This window comes from Dermacentor andersoni, chromosome 9 (assembly GCF_023375885.2).
Source record: "Dermacentor andersoni chromosome 9, qqDerAnde1_hic_scaffold, whole genome shotgun sequence".
Classification (NCBI taxonomy): Eukaryota; Metazoa; Arthropoda; class Arachnida; order Ixodida; family Ixodidae; genus Dermacentor; species Dermacentor andersoni.
Genome location: NC_092822.1, coordinates 1,216,157 through 1,232,658, shown reverse-complemented (window position 1 = coordinate 1,232,658; position 16,502 = coordinate 1,216,157). Strand labels below are relative to the sequence as shown.

General features: G+C 45.2%; 1 protein-coding gene across 2 annotated transcripts; it reads left to right on the top strand.

Moving 5' to 3' along the window:
• The first annotated feature begins 10,041 nt into the window (after positions 1-10,041).
• On the top strand, positions 10,042-15,964 carry LOC129383729 (uncharacterized). 2 transcript variants are annotated; one of them, XM_055068418.2, is made up of 3 exons: positions 10,042-10,456; positions 12,034-12,219; positions 15,754-15,964. In XM_055068418.2, exons 1-3 carry the CDS (start codon positions 10,198-10,200, stop codon positions 15,765-15,767), a joined length of 459 nt encoding a protein of 152 aa, XP_054924393.1. In that variant the 5' UTR covers positions 10,042-10,197; the 3' UTR covers positions 15,768-15,964. The 2 variants fall into 2 exon arrangements, 1 of the variants encoding a protein (XP_054924393.1); XR_011890236.1 differs by having other exon boundaries at positions 10,176-10,456; positions 12,034-13,730.
• Positions 15,965-16,502: the final 538 nt, after the last annotated feature.

The following is a 16,502-nucleotide window of genomic DNA, read 5'->3' as shown; positions in this document are numbered from 1 at the left end:
GCGCTGCTGCGCTGTGGTATGCATGGGAATGCGCGTGCGTCTATTTGTCGTACAAAAATCCCTCACGTGACCTGATCCTAGGTGCCTAGGGACAGCATCATTTAGGGATTTTTGAGAAGGCACGATGCTGGCGCCGAGCGACGCCGTGGCGTGTTCGTCCTCGGCGTGATCGTTCTCTGGGCCGCGCGTTGTTCAACATTGCTCATGTAATCGTGCGTGCGTTGCTTGTGTGTTGGTTGTAGGTTCTGTGTTACTTGGCGGAAAGCCGTGAGTAGTGGCGGTGCGGCAATGCGGCTTTGGCCTCGATGAGGTCTGGCACTACAGAATCTGCGTTGTGTGACCCGTGCTTTCTTGAGAACCCGGCGGTGGTGACAATTGAAATATCGAAGTGGTCTAGCGCCTCGGCAGCGAAGTTCTGCGAACCGCGATGTGGCGTCGCCGTGTCCGACTTTGCTTAACGGACATCGAGGGATGTGCTGCTCGCTGCAAGTCATGTAAATGCAACTGCGTCGACCGCCCATTGTTCAGCGCTGAATGTGTGTTTGGTGTGCTGTGCTTGAAACGATTGATGCAGCCGTGCAGCGGGGGTGGCGGAGGAGCAGAGTGGCTTAGGGTTTGCGCGTTCACATACATGTGCTCCCGTCTTGGTCTCATTAACGGCTGTCGCGGGATTGTGGTGTGCTAGCTCCTTGCCTAGTATGAAGTTTACGACGCTAACACACAGCATGTTCACGTTTTTCCGCGCTATATGTCATTTGCATGACAGCCGAGTTGAAAACGAGACATATAGTGGTCTTTGCGTTTGTGTGTTGTAAATTACTTTCTATTGTGGAAGTTCTGGGAGTCTTATTACGCAAGGAGTGCGAACGTAAACATAAACACATATGTGTGTCTGAAATTTTGAATTACCCATAATACCCTTTACAACTGATAAGTGGGCTACACGGCCTGTGTGAATTAGCTACCGTATATTGCGACGCTCTTCCGTGTGGTAGACTGATGCATGGTGCGCGTTTACTTCTTGCTGTTGTAAAAACCACTTGTTTATTCACTCAATACAAATGTACGGCTTCTTCGCCGCAGTACATTTTAGTTACGCGGTGAAGCATACTAAAAGTGGGAGGGGGCCGCTATCAGCCAGCATAGTATGTCCACTTAGGTGACCTGAGAGGCGGTGGCTGCGCAAGTGTATAATTGAAGAAGTCTTATTATGTCCAGTGACAGTGGCCCCTTTTCACTTTTAGTATGCTTCACTGCAGTACATTGCTTAGGCTTCACCGCGAAATAATAGTGTATTGCGAGAAAGATAATCGTAAAAAGCCTAATTATGCAACGTTTCTTTTGTAGCTTGCTACACCGCAATACAGGGGTGTAAATAAGCATCGTGCAGTAAAGCATACTAAGAATGGAAAGGGCACATAGTTTTACACTTTGCTCATTACTTTCAATTGTGACATAATTTGCAAGTGCATCTGTGCTCGTGGTAAGCTTCATTGACAATTCTTTGTACATTACAAATTAATATTGCAATGAAGCTTACTAAAGCACATTCGCCATTATGGTACGTGTTATTCACCTTCAATGCAGGAGCACAATGCGGATTCTTGCCCCTGGACTGCACATACTCTTTGAGAATTGATTCATTGTTCATATGCGCACTGGTACTTTACTCTAAACTGGAGGGCTCAAGTTGATATGAAAGCACAACTTTTATTAAGGGGACAAGATGTTGCCAAGATGGTTGCAGCACAGCTTTTTTTCTTTCTTCCAGGCACCTTTTCTACTTGAAGCTTCCATTGCAGTGTTTTGAACATCATTGAACCAGCACATAGTGTATATAAATATTGGACACTGATTGGGAACATCACCTAAGTTCATGCCTATATATAGTAAAAAGATGTAGCACGACCAGACAAAATAAAAGAAGGGGGTGGGCTGTAGCAATACTAAGTGTTAAATGGTGCTTTATCCTTTCCCTTGAGTTTTCTGTTTTTGTGCTTTTTATGAATCCTCCGCAGTAACCATGCGAGTGCTGAGCTTGAGCTTGTTGGTTTCAAGTCTCATGGTTGTTACTAACAGAACAGTGTGATAAACGAACAAGGGCTTGGAGGCATCCATTCACCTTGCTTGCCTCATGGTGCTGTTTCATAAGCACCGTGAGCATCCAGGCCAACTAGGAAGGGAGGTTTGTTGCAATTGCTTCTGAACTTTATTGCCACCAAACCAACAGTGCTCTCAATGACAGCTTTTGGACAGTAGAATGCTTGCACCCAGCAAAGTCTTAAGAAGGAAGCATTCAGGATGTGCAAAATAGGCTTTTGAAGCTGGCAGCATTACTGAAGGGGCTTTGCCCATCTGCCCTCTTTATGGATACACAAAGATGATTTCCTCTTTAAGAGGGATTGTTTCAGAGGTCATTACATGGCAACAGTGTTGGGTGTTTAGTAGCTTGTCTTTGCCCACTGTTAATAACCTGTTCCTTCTCCAGTGCCCCTGTGAAGTGCCTACTTTTTGGACACAATGTGCTCTCCATGCATTCATGCATTTTTAGCTTGTAAAGACGTCTATTACCCCTTGCCTCAAGCTGGTCTTTGCTGATGTCACCCAAGAAGGCATTGGGGAGTATGGCAATGTACGCTTACAAAACACAGTCGATACCAGTGAAACTAAATTAATGGAGCTGCTGTTCTTTTTTTGTCCACTCCATCCTTGTTAGTTACAATGAGCAATGTCCGAACAGAAGGCATATGCAGTTGGTCGTGCATAGCCTGCGCACTAAGACTTGTTGGCATGTTATGACCTTAGCACAGTGTTTATATGTAAAAACCTTCTGATGTGTTGATGACTTCCTTCTCTTTATTATACTTTGCCTGGTGGAGCCAGCAAGTGGGTCAACCAGATGTTCAACAGGCTTCCCACTAGTTTTCCCAGAGTCTCCTTACCAGGGTGCTGCTCATAGATATCTGTTTTCTTGACCTTGCACTGCACTTCAACCATGGCCACACTTGCTAAACCTATAGCATGCGATCAAAAAAGTGCTATACATCATGTTGCTCCAAACTCGCAACATGTGCTACAAGGCCTTGAGGAACACCCTCATTTATTTACGCCCTCATCATACTGTATGAAGCTTCGCATGATAAGTGCGACAATTAACATCTGCTGGTTTTTCAGCGTTATTCCTGTCCAGCTTGCTGAAAGCTATCCTGAGTGTTTCAAAAAGCAAACGACCGCTGCTAGACAAGAAGTGCTTAAAACAAGGGTCGCTATAACCACATATGTCACACGAAATGAAGGCCACCGAGTATACAGGCGGTTTACTTCATATCCGACAAGCTTGGTTCTCCCTTTGCTAGTGAGTGAACTCAACTTGCCCCGAATACATGGCCTGTGACAAACTATGTGCCAGATGCTGTGTCCCCTGCAAAGCTGAAGATGTGTATGAGATCCCGACACCCTGCAGCGGCTTCTACACTGGGCAAACAGGCTACTACAAAAACGACTGCCTTTACTAATATGCTAGTAACATGAAAACGGGCAGAAATTTGGCTATTCATTGGACCCAACTGCAGGTGCAAGCCACCCTTCCACCGGATGTGTATTGTTCACAGAAACTGGAGCTATAGAAATGCAGATAAAAACAATGATGGTTGAAAGTAGTAGAGCTGCACTATATTCTGCACAAGCAGTGCTATCTGCAGCGCTGGTACTTTATAGCCACAATTCATGGCTGGACCACCATGCAAAGGCACTATTCTTGAATTATTAACTTCTATTATATTTATGGTGGCCATATATTGCAATTATATATCATCCACATTGTGTGCAATATGGTTAAATGTCAATTATGATAGCCATTCCTAATCTGAAATGCAACAAAAGAGCAAATATAGGCAACAAATTGCAATTCAAAGAGACAAAAGGCAACCAGTGCACAGGATAAGTGACAGACTTCCTTTTATTGAAAAAGAAACGTGGCATGTGTGGCATGTGTCATGCCACCACCAGTGGGTAGCAATCTTTCAAGCTTGGGTGACAGAGGCAAAACTTAGCAAAATGCTACAATCACGCTGTAAAACGGCCTTGGACACAAAAAACCGATATCATATTGTACAGAATGAAAGGGCAAGACTTCATCTAAGAACAGTTTATGGCACCACATACTTGAAATGGTGTAAAAAATGTTGACATGCCCTACCCATAAAGAAAAAGCAACAAACACAGAAAACATGCCTTAAAATGTAATGTGCAGAGTCTGAAACCAAGAAAAAACAACCCGAAAAAGGTTTCACTAAGTCTTTCAATGATTAAAATTGTCAAACTGTATCATCACTTCTTAGTGAACCTGCACAGCTGAAAAGGAAGGAAGGAAAGCTCAATAGCAGGGCTGCAGAAAATGTCACCGAATAAATATACTTTGCTTACCAACGATACCTGTGGTTTAGTTGTGGTCTGTATATAAACTAATTGTGTATAAACTTTTCATGTTTAGAATGGCTGAGCGGATAGGGAAAAAATGACCATAAGAGCACCAGGTGTATGCATAGTCTACGCACAAAACGCCACTGCTTTCTTACTTCTTTTTTCTCTGTATGACTATTCATCGGAGTATTTAGGTGCCTTATTAGCACTGCTAACATCCCACTGCAAAACACAAAATTGGGCAAGTTGTGGCATAAAGAAAATTGCAGTTTCACTCATAATGTGAAACAATGATGCAGTAGCTGGTGAAATATGCACAGGAAGCTTAGTTCATGCAGTGTTTGCTGAAGTGTTGTGAACACTTGCCAATGCAAGTCGGTAATCTCCTTAAAAAAGTAAAATAAGTAAGAGTCCTATTTATTTGTGGGAGTTGTGCCTCAGTGTTGAAGTGGAAAGACTCGGCTTTTCTTCCTCCTCTTTCATATCCGGACTTAGCCACTGATCTACACCAAAACAACCCTTTAGCTTCTTACTGCTGAATTCGTTTTGGTTTTCTCAAATCTATATTTGGGCTACGCATTGCTATGTCTCGCGCTTTGCTTGAGGAAAACAAGACACCAACAGCTCCATCCAGTAAATCTGAGAAGCCAAGCACTAGAAGAAGATTAATGAAGCAGATGCACCCAATCATTGTCATCACATGCAAGAAGAAAACTTAACATAGGACTGCCTTCACAAGTGGGAAGGTGATTTGCAAGAACTTGAAGGTGTGGATGCCAGCTCTATATACAGTATGCAGACATTGAGCAGGTGTTAGCCAATCTAGGCACCTGTTGGCTAGATCACGCTCTCCAGGATCAGTATTCACCACGACTGTACCTTCAGCAGAGTGGCTGAAATGTAGAATTGTGGACTGCCACTCTTTTGATCGTATGTTTAAATCCTCGCAGCACAATGAGAACTTTATTTGCAATATTCTCGCAAGAAATTCGGGAATTCCAGTGACAACACCAGTAGACATCAGAACAACCAGGGGAGTTAGCCCATAGCAGCTATTGCTGTAAAAAATAAGACTGGCATAAGCACAAGAATTGAGATGGGCATACTACATGCCTTTGTTCTGGTAGTGGTCCACTACTTTGGTGCTACAGTTAATGATCTCCACTGTCACTGGACATAATAAGAGTTCTTAAATTATACACTCGCGCACCCGCCGCCTCTCAGGTCACCTAAGTGGACATACTATGCTGGCTGATAACGGCCCCCTCCCACTTCTAGTATGCTTCACCGCGTAACTAAGCTGTACTGCGGCGAAGAAGCCGTACATTTGTATTGAGTGAATAAACAAATGGTTTTTACAACAGTACAGAAATAAACGCGCACCATGCATCAGTCTACCACACGAAAGAGCGCCGCAACATACGGTAGCTGATTCACACAGGCCGTGTAGCCCACTTATCAGTCGTAAAGGGTATTATGGGTAATTCAAAATTTCAGACACACATATGTGTTTATGTTTACGTTCGCACTCCTTGCGTAATAAGACTCTCAGAACTTCCACAATAGAAAGTAATTTACAACACACAAACGCAAAGACCACTATATGTCTCGTTTTCAACTCGGCCGTCATGCAAATGACATATTGCGCGGAAAAACGTGAACATGCTGTGTGTTAGCGTCGTAAACTTCATACTAGGCAAGGAGCTAGCACGCCACAATCCCGCGTCAGCCGCTAATGAGACCAAGACGGGAGCACATGTCTGTGAACGCGCAAACCCTAAGCCACTCTGCTCCTCCGCCACCTCCGCTGCACGGCTGCACCACTCGTTTCAAGCACAGCACACCAAACACACATTCAGCGCTGAACAGTGGGCGGTCGACGCAGTTGCATTTACATGACTTGCAGCGAGCAGCACATCGCTCGATGTCCGTTAAGCAAAGTCGGACACGGCGACGCCACATCGCGGTTCGCAGAACTTCGCTGCTGAGGCGCTAGGCCACTTCGATATTTCAATTGTCACCACCGCCGGGTTCTCAAGAAAGCACGTGGGGTCACACAACGCAGATTATGTAGTGCCAGAGCTCATCGAGGCCAAAGCCGCATTGCCGCACCGCCACTACTCACGGCTTTCCGCCAAGTAACACAGAACCTACAACCAACACACAAGCAACGCACGCACGATTACATGAGCAATGTTGAACAACGCGCGGTCCAGAGAACGATCACGCCGAGGACGAACACGCCACGGCGTCGCTCGGCGCCAGCATCGCGCCTTCTCAAAAATCCCTAAACGATGCTGTCCCTAGGCACCTAGGATCAGGTCACGTGAGGGATTTCTGTACGACAATTAGACGCACGCTGGGAATGCCGGTATGTTGTGGATTCGGATTGGCATCGTTCTCGTAGAGACAGGACACCTTGAAGACGCCCTTGGCAAGTGCCGTTCCGTCTGTCACAATGATTCATTTTCTACTAAAACAGCACGTGAAAAGCTGTTTTAGCTTTATTATTACGCGAAAACATGTTTTGTTTAACTATGAGAACTTGTTATTGTGTGTACGACTACATGTTACGTAAAAAGTATCAGCGGGCCGCTAAAGTTGGAGAACAGACGACAAGGTTCGCGCTCGCTTTGAAACAGTTGGTCGTCTGTTCTTGCTTTTCTTCGCTTGGTCATTCATCGTGGGTGAGTAAAGATGTAATATGCGTGAATGGAAACATTTTATGAAGATTTTACTTTGAGAACGCATTATTTGCGTAGCCATATCCACGTTTTAGACGAAGCCTCTTACAACACCAGCCAACACGAGCCTCGCAGACACATATACCGTCATTCCCATATGACGGCACGGTGCCCCCTTAAGAAACTCCCATAGACGGTGGCGCCAGATTACCCTCTAGGTGTTATAGTGAGAAACTCTATGGCGTGAACCGAGAAGCTGGTTCCTGCCCCTCTCCTCTTTACTCTTTCCCACCCGGGTTTACCCGGGTCGGCTGCGAGCGCTAGCTGCGGCGGCCGCTGCAAACCTAAATCACGTAGCCCTGCCTCCGAGATTTTCGCGGCGTCTGCTGCGATCCCGGAGGCAGGACCCACGGTCTCTCGTCAAGCCATTGGTCGAGCGCGCGCCAGCCTAGTAATCGTCACTTCCTCCGCAATAGGAAGTGGGTCGGCTGCGAGCGCCGTCTCTCCGCGACTACCCTGAACTACGGTACAGTGTACTAGATAGTAGTACACTGTAACTACGGGAACCTCCGCTCCAATGGGAAGACTAGCGACGCGGCAGGCATCTAGTAAAGGAGGCATTGTGACGGTATATGTGTCTGCGAGGCTCGTGTTGGCTGGTGTTGTAAGAGGCTTCGTCTAAAACGTGGATATGGCTACGCAAATAATGCGTTATCAAAGTAAAATCTTCATAAAATGTTTCCATTCACCTATATTACATCTTAACTCACCCACGATGTATGACCAAGCGAAGAAAAGCAAGAACAGACGACCAACTGTTTCAAAGCGAGCGCGAACCTTGTCGTCTGTCCTCCAACTTTAGCGGCCCGCTGATACTTTTTACGTAACATGTAGTCGTACACACAATAACAAGTTCTCATAGTTAAACAAAACATGTTTTCGCGTAATAATAAAGCTAAAACAGCTTTTCACGTGCTGTTCTAGTAGAAAATGAATCATTGTGACAGACGGAACGGTACTTGTCATAGAGTTTCATATTAGTATACCTAGATTAATCTGGCGCTGCGATCGTTCAACCATCATGGGTAGGGTGGCTAGAAAGGGAGGTGTGAATACCGGCGGCGCTTTCCTTCGGGCGCGCATGACCCCCTTGCGCACCGATGCCACCAGGGGGAACGTGGCGCTGCTGCTCGCGGCGTGGTATTACGGCGTGCTACTTCCGCGCTGGCATGCGCCCTCCGCTGTCAGTTGGTCTCGTCGCCTGGTTTGGAGTGTTCCTCCCGACATTCCGCCATTCGAGGGCGAGATGCTGTGGACCACTAAAGTTATGTTGAGCACCGCAGCGACGCACGGCTAGTTTATTACATTGCAGGTTATGTGGCGAGAAGGCGTGTTTTGCCCACAAATTGTGAAGACTGCGAAGGACCATAAAAATTAAGGCAATATCCCCAGACAGTTTCCACCAGAGGCATCCAAAGAGTGGTACCTTGAGGGCCTTTTACATCCCTCAGAATCGTTCTATAAGCTAGACAATGCCCTTGAAAACTAACTCAGTCGTTTATTCAGTATAACACCCGCCGTGGTTGCTCAGTGGCTATGGTGTTGGGCTGCTGAGCACGAGGTCGCGGGATCGAATCCCGGCCACGGCGACCGCGTTTCGATGGGGGCGAAATGCGAAAACACCCGTGTACTTAGATCTAGGTGCGCGGTAAAGAACCCCAGGTGGTCAAAATTTCCGGAGCCCTCCACTACGACGTGCCTCATAATCAGAAAGTGGTTTTGGCACGTAGAACCCCATAATTTTTAATTCAGTGTAACACGATGGCATGCCAAAGCTGTGGCCGAGATTTTGCAGTCAATTGGTTAAATGTCAAAGATTGGTTGCCTGGACCATTCTGCTACCCTGACCCTCAGTTATACGTTTTTATTGCCTCGCAAAGATTCACTTTTTGCTTCAAGGTGTCGATCAGCAGAGCAGTGAGAAGAAACGGAAAGCACTGAAACCTTGTGTGTTGTAATTTTTTTTTCCTCACTTGTAAATAAATGATTTCATGACCAGATCTGTTGCTTCACTGTCTGCAATCATAGTAAATTGCTTATATGAGCGTCATAATGACATGCTACAGGTCTGCAAGCGCAGACAAAAAGTGGTTTGTAAATACGTCCAGACGTTATCAGGTAATGTCTACAGTTTACAGGTCTTACGGCACGCATAGGGTGATTGACTGCTGATCTCGAGGACGACAGTCGCATTTTCAGGGAGGCGATATGCAAGGCGCCTGTGTGCCGTATGATGTCAAAAAAAAATTATGGGGTTTTATGTGCCAAAACCACTTTCCAATTATGAGGCACGCCGTAGTGGGGGACTCCGGAAATTTGAACCACCTGGGGTTCTTTAACGTGCACCTAAACCTAAGTACACGGGTGTTTTCGCATTTCGCCCCCATCGAAATGCGGCCGCCGTGGCCCATTTCGATGGGGGCGAAATGCGTTAAAGAACCCGAAGTGGTCGAAATTATTTCGAAGCCCCCCACTAGCCCCTAACACCCGAAGCCATCTCACGAAATGCGCACAGACGAAACGCGTTTTAATCTCGATACAGTGCGAACTGGGCCCGTAAAATTTCACAGGAGTAATGATGTGGGCTGACATAACATTGTTGTCATGATAAAGATTCATTCTTTGACACTCGCAGAAAGCGCGCGATACCCGAAACGGGCTCACTTTCACTTCGGTGGTAGAGATGCAGCCGACGTGAGGCTGTCGAGGCGCTCATTTCGGCTGCGTGCTTACCCCGCCTTGGTCAACAGCGCCGCCCCGCGGCATCGGTGCGCTGTGGGGTCACGTTTGCGCCGCCGGTATTCACACCTCCCCTTCTAGCCACATGCGTTTCCCCGCAGGCCGGCTGAGGCCGGTGAACAATAGAAGGCAGCATCCACGTGACCCTGCGTTCCCGGATGTTAGTTCCCTAAGTTGGTTTCCAACTGTCCCTATGGGGCCACTGAATACCTAGTGTGTCACGTGATTGGGGAGGTTTCTTCCCTGTATTGCTGCCGGATTATACAACAACCCTAGTGCGTGCAATGTCGGAATGGCGCACGTCTGTGATCGAGCTGCCATCGGCGATGACGATCGTCGCTGCGAATTTTGCAGCAAACTGTTCATACAGAGGAAGAACATGCTGCAACACATCAGGAACGTTCACAAAATGGCCGTGGATGTCAAGAAATTGATGAAATGCGACGTATGTGGCACTTCCCTGCCTACAATGGAGAAGTATTCGGTGCACCAGATCGCTGCGCACAACTTCGAGGCTGATTACGTGTACCTGGTGTTCTGGAACAATAAGGGTGAGGAACAGTTTTATTAAGTTTATTCTCAGTCATCGTGAGCAGATGACGTTTAAACGCAATATTATATCTTGGACTTTTTTTAATTTCTTGTTGCGCAGTGTGCCTCCAAAAAGGCAGTTGTTTATGCTTTGCGGGCCTTTGTTTTCTCTTTCTCTATCTGTTTCGCGAAGAGCAGCTTTTGCGCAGGTGCCTAATTTATTTCCTTGGGGTATTTTGAAGTTTGTATCCTCGTTAAATATAATTTGTTTGTTTATCCATCTATAGTATAGTCATGTGTGCGCGCTCCCAGCGATGCGCTACATGACATACGTTTGGCATTGTCTGCTTTCCTGCACAGCAAGTGGAGTGAAATTTGACGTTTGTACATCTTATTTTTTTAAGCGACAGGAGTAAGCTGTTCTGCGTTCTGACGTTGCTCTGTGCCACATACGTGCGTGGCCTAGTCTTCGCCTCAGTGCACGTTGCAATGCGGCAGAGACGCAGAACCGGTACCATACATGAATTTGCGGATGTCGCCGGGATGGTTTCACAGCGTATTGTGGGCAAACTCTTTAGCAGTACATTTCATAGAATAGAGCGAAATGTGACGCTCGCGCAACCCCCCCCCCCCCTTTTTTTTTTTTACTTAAACGAGAGGAGGGATTTGCTCTGCGTTCTGACGTTGCTCTGCGCTACTTGCGTGCGTGGTGTAGTCTTCGCCTCAGTGCAGGCCGCAATAGGTCCGAATGCAGGCCGACGTAGGTCCACGACCACACTTGCAATTGCGGCTGTCAGCGGCTTGGTCTCCCGGCGTACTTTGGGAAAATTCTTTAGTAGTACCACAGTCCCTCAATAGAAGGACTCTGGTTGTAGATTTCATAAAGTAGAGCGAAATTTGACGCTCGCTCAATCCTTTTTTCTTTAAGAAGAGTGTGTTAGGAGGCTACTTGGTAAGACATCTTTTTGTGAACTTAAACTGCGCTTGAGAAAAGACACCAACGTAGAAGAAGACAGGACGAACGCAGACTAGCAACTGGTTTATTGAAATCACACATAATGCTGCCTCTTCGAACCAGGCGCATGCCCAAGCCAGATCATAACCGCGTGACGATGGAACACTCCCTCGCCAAGCCCCTATCTACAGTAAAAAATCAAGCTCTTCTTGAAAAGAAGGAGCTTTTCAAGAAGAAACTGAGAGAAGGGATTCACACTGTTCTGGGGCGTAGCTTGCACCATGTGCTCTCAGTTCGTCTTTGTCTTATCGTAACAGCATTGCTATGAATGTACAGTCTGATTCAATATTGAGGAAGGAGTGAGCATAGATCATGCTTAAGTTTCATATTTGTTTCTTATTAAAACAAAACTAATAGGATAAATTTTTTGAAGTTATGGCGCATTGCATTTGAAATTCAGTTTTAACATAAATTTGAGCAATATCAAGGGTGACCTCATGACACAGTCGAGCTGAAGGTGAGGGAGTAAAATAAATGCTACATTAGCCCGTGTCCAAAGCCTTCAGAGTGATTATTTTTGTTTGCATCTCTCTCCCAATAGTACTCGTCACTATCTAATGCTATTTTGTGCTTTTATTACAGAATTTCATGAATGGAAAGCAGAAGAAGAGGGTAGCCAAAACTACTGGTTCATTTTGCCCAGGGACCCCAAAAAGCTGGCCAGTGGAGAAACAAGGATCCACTATTACTGTAATAGATCAGGCGAGGCAAGGAAAAAGGAAGGTCATAGTGACCGTCGGGAGAAAAGTCAGGGGAGCTGTAGGTCTGGTAAGATATGTCTTTCATTTATTACCGTCACAATTACCGTCCGACACCTGAAGGCACCACCATAAAAGTCAGGTATCAAAGAAACCATTACGGTCATAAACCAGAAATTCAGCATTTGAGAATGAGTGACAAGGAAAAGGCCAGCGTAGCAGAGAACCTAGAAAGGGGTGTGCCCATGAAAACCATTCTAAAGCGAGTAAGAACATCTGTGGCATCCAAGCTGAGGCCCGTGCACTTGGCAGAGTGCTCAACCCTGCATAACATCAAACAGCAGTTTAACATTGCTGCTCCTGAACATTGTCACACTAATGACGCTATCAGTGTAGACATGTGGGTGCTTGTGATGAAAGAAAAAGGTGAAACACTTGTCCGCCTGTACAAGGCACAAGGTGCAGTGGACCCAAGTGGTACATTTCCTTCAGCAGACTTTGCTCTTGTTCTGATGACAGAGTCTCAGAAGGAGCTACTAGAAAAATTGGGCCCTGCAGGTACTGTATGTCTTGACTCCACACATGGAACTACAGAGTACCAGTTTGAGCTGACCACTCTTCTGGTGCTAGATAAAATAGGATCAGGTATAGCTATAGCTTATTTCATCTGCAACCGGATGAACGAGCAAACTTTGACAGCATTCTTCAAATATCTGGAGTCGGCCATGGCCAAAAAAGTGGCTGCTAAGACATTGATATCTGATGATGCGTCGCAATTCTACAAAGCATGGTCCATGGTCATGGGTGCCGCAAAACAGAAACTTCTCAGTGCCTGGCATGTGGATAACAATTGGCGTAAGAAGATACTCGAGTGTGTAGAGAAAACAGCTAAGGCCACATGTTTACCATAGTGTGTGGCTACTCTTAGAGTTCCTCGCGGAAAAGGCATTTGAAGATTATTTTAAGCAATTCCTTTCTAGTGAGGAAGAAAAACTGAGGGACTTCCTGAAGTACTTCAATGACCACTATGCAGTTAGGCCGCAAGAGTGGGCCTATTGCTTTAGGACTAGAGCAGCTGTCAACACTAACATGCACCTTGAGAGCAAGCGCAGGACGTTAAAGCATACTATGCTGGAGAGAAAACAGAATAAGCATGGTGACAAACTTATTTCTGCCCTCATGGACTTGACAAATCATTTTTTAATGAAAAGGGCTATCCAGATGATGAAAGGGGCAAAGGGTAAGAAGCTGAGCAGAATTCAGAACCACAGGTCTGGCAGTGAAATGGCAGCTTGAGCCAAATTAAATGAAGATGGCTGTGCCAAATTAAATGAAGATGGCATATAGACTGTGCCATCTCAGTCTATTAAAGGGCTCTCATATAAAGTGTCAAAAGTGGGAGATGGTGCTTGCTGTCCTTTGAGGTGTAAGGAATGTGCAGTGTGTGTGCATACTTACATGTGCACTTGCTATGACCATCTTATACACTTTACAGTGTGCAAGCACATTCACTGTGTGGTCATCGCTAATCCAACTAGCAGCAACAAGGCCCATGAGAGCTCACCCGAAGAAGCATGTGAGGCAAGTCGGGCATTGCACATTGTACAGAGTATAACAAAGCTGGGAGCAGCCAAAGCAGTGTAAAGCTCAGCACTCTTAAGAGCAAAAATGGACTCGGTCAGACAGGCAATATCAGATGGTGAAGTCTCTGAGGGTGTGGCTGAGAAGGCAAACAATTTGTTTGAGCCAGTTTTCATGCTTGTTGAAAGTGAAAGTGACCCAAAAAGAAAGATGCCAGACCATTCAAATGAACCAGCCAACAAAAAAGTTGTGCACCTGTTAAGATTTCACTCTACAAAAAACCCTAGATTGTCGCAGCCATCATCTAGCCTTTCAAGGCCCACTGAAGCTCAAAAGGAAGTCCTTAAATAACAGCTTAGGGACAGCAACATAGAAACAAGAGATAACCATGTCAGCAGGGCACGATTACTGGTAACAAGCCTCCAGTGCAGTTAGGAAGAGAGAAGTGGTGCAGTAGTGCTGTGCTGTCATGCCTTATTGAAGCAGGTTGAGGGCTCGCATGTTAACAAATCATGACATGTGGTCTCTGATGATTAGCCCGTCTGTTTTTGTCTGTGGTGTGCAGCCATATGTCACAGCTGGATGGTATGTGTGTTAGAGCACGAGAGATGCCTCCATGCTTGTTGTATGAGCTGCTGGTAAGTGTTCTGTGAAGATAGGTACAGACCCAGTGGTCATCTCTGGTATGTGGCAGCTGTTGGATGGTAGTGTGTTAGAGCACGCCTCCATGCTTGTCATATGAGCCGCTGGTAAGTATGTCTGTACATAGATGTAAAGAAGTGCATTGGATGGTGTGTAGTGTTTCAGTGTACAAAAGCCTCCAATGTGTTTTGCTACTTATAAATTTGTGTAAACACTCAGTAGCGCAGTAGTTATGATGTTGCACTGTTGAGCACGAGCTTGCGGGTTCAATCCCAGCAAAGGTGGCTGCATTTCAGTGGTGGTGAAATGAAAAAAAAAAGTGTGTAGTTGAATTTAAGTGCACATCACAAAACCCGAGGTGGTCAAAAATATTACTGAGTCCCGCACTGTGGCATGCCTCATAATTCGATCTAGATTTTGTGTTCCATGTGATGTTCTTATTGCCCATTTGAATAAACTTTTATTTTTCAGATTACCAAAATAGAGGGCATATGCAGTGGTATTGTGTGCAGTCTGGATAAGTTGCTCTGGTCATGAGCACTCAATTAAAACTTCTGCATATTTGGCTGCAGCAGACAGTGTCATAATGATTGTAAAGACTATGCAGAAAGCTTTAGGCCACTCTACATATCAGATCAGTTTTATATTGCATCCCTTATGGTGCATCTCTTACTTGAGTAGGCATAATAACAATTGGCAATGCTTCCTTACACATTTAATATTTTTCTTTTTTTCTTTTGGAAGAGTAGCCTTCGAAGAATAATCTACAACAGTGCTCCTACCTTCTCTTTCACTGTCTCCCCATTTCTTTTCTACACTTCAACTTCATTCTACGCACTTTCTTATTCTCCTCTTCATCCTACATTGAGGGTGTGGGAAAGTGAGCTAAGCGTGCATAAAGATTGCTGTGCCGAACTTAATTGCGGCACTGACGAAAACAAATCTTTGTCAAAAGGTTCACTCCAGCTACATTCCCCCTCCAAACACTGTTTATCACTTCAAGCCTTCATATTCCTGTGAGCTTTTGTCTTGTTTAACAGTTGTAACAGTCATACTATTTATTACTATCAATAGCCAGCATACATTTAGCGCTGCAAAGGGCTGTTTAGAAGATGTGCGAGTTTCTACTTCCCTTATGATAAATACTCCAGACATTCAGTCTCTATTTTATGAAAATCTTTCAAACATTGCCAGTGATGCCCACCATATAGGTTAATGTCGGCATGGGACTGAGGCTTTCCCGCAAAAAGAACCGTTATGTTGTGCTCATATCATGTGACTGGCAGTTTCTGCTGTAATTTTTGCACTTGTCAACTGCACTGTGAAGAGTTCATTTCTGTGAATATGTGCTGGCCTGATTCTTCTTGTTCACGCATTTCAGATCTTGTGCTATGAGATGAGGAGGTGTAAAATAAAAACACCGTGTAGATTTCACAATGCCTTTAAGAAACCACGCGAAGCTTGGAGATGAAGCATTACATGCACCTTGAACCAAGTGTCTGGACACAGTGAGTGAAAGTTGTTTTGTCATGAGCGAGGGTGTCGGTGTTACTTGTAACTACCTTTAAATAAAGGTTTGTTTCAAAACAGTGGCTCAACTCTGTGTTTCCCCCGGTAAAAAACACAACCATTGGGATTTTCATGAGCGAGGGTGTCGGTGTTACTTGTAACTACCTTTAAATAAAAGTTTGTTTCAAAACAGTGGCTCAACTCTGTGTTCCCCCGGTAAAAAACAAAACCATTGGGATTTACAATTCGCTTTTTAAACATAATTGAACAACATGAATAAAAAAAACTTGATGAATCAAGATATAAGCTTGCCATACCATGGAAACACTTGAAACTCCTTTTGAGAAGCTTACTCATACACGAACACACTATAGCAATTATTTTCAATCGTATACCCACAATTTGCCGTGTCACCACATCAAGTTTCAAAGCAGATTTGACTCCAGGAAGCTATATGCCTAATTCTATCCATTGTTTACTGCATTGCATTTGATTTTCTATAACAAATAAAATTGAATTCTCCATTGATTGCGCCGACGCTCACATTATAATTATATGCTATTATTATTGACGAGTCATATATTTTCTTGGCGGGTGGGGGCTGCACTGGTGGCGTTCTAC

What these genes read in the sequence shown, in the direction of transcription:
- LOC129383729 (XM_055068418.2), top strand. Translation starts at nt 10,198, where the DNA reads ATGGCGCACGTCTGTGATCGAGCTGCCATCGGCGATGACGATCGTCGC. An exon ending in GGTGTTCTGGAACAATAAGG is followed by an intron (nt 10,457 to 12,033) that starts GTGAGGAACAGT and finishes CTTTTATTACAG; the next exon opens with AATTTCATGAATGGAAAGCA.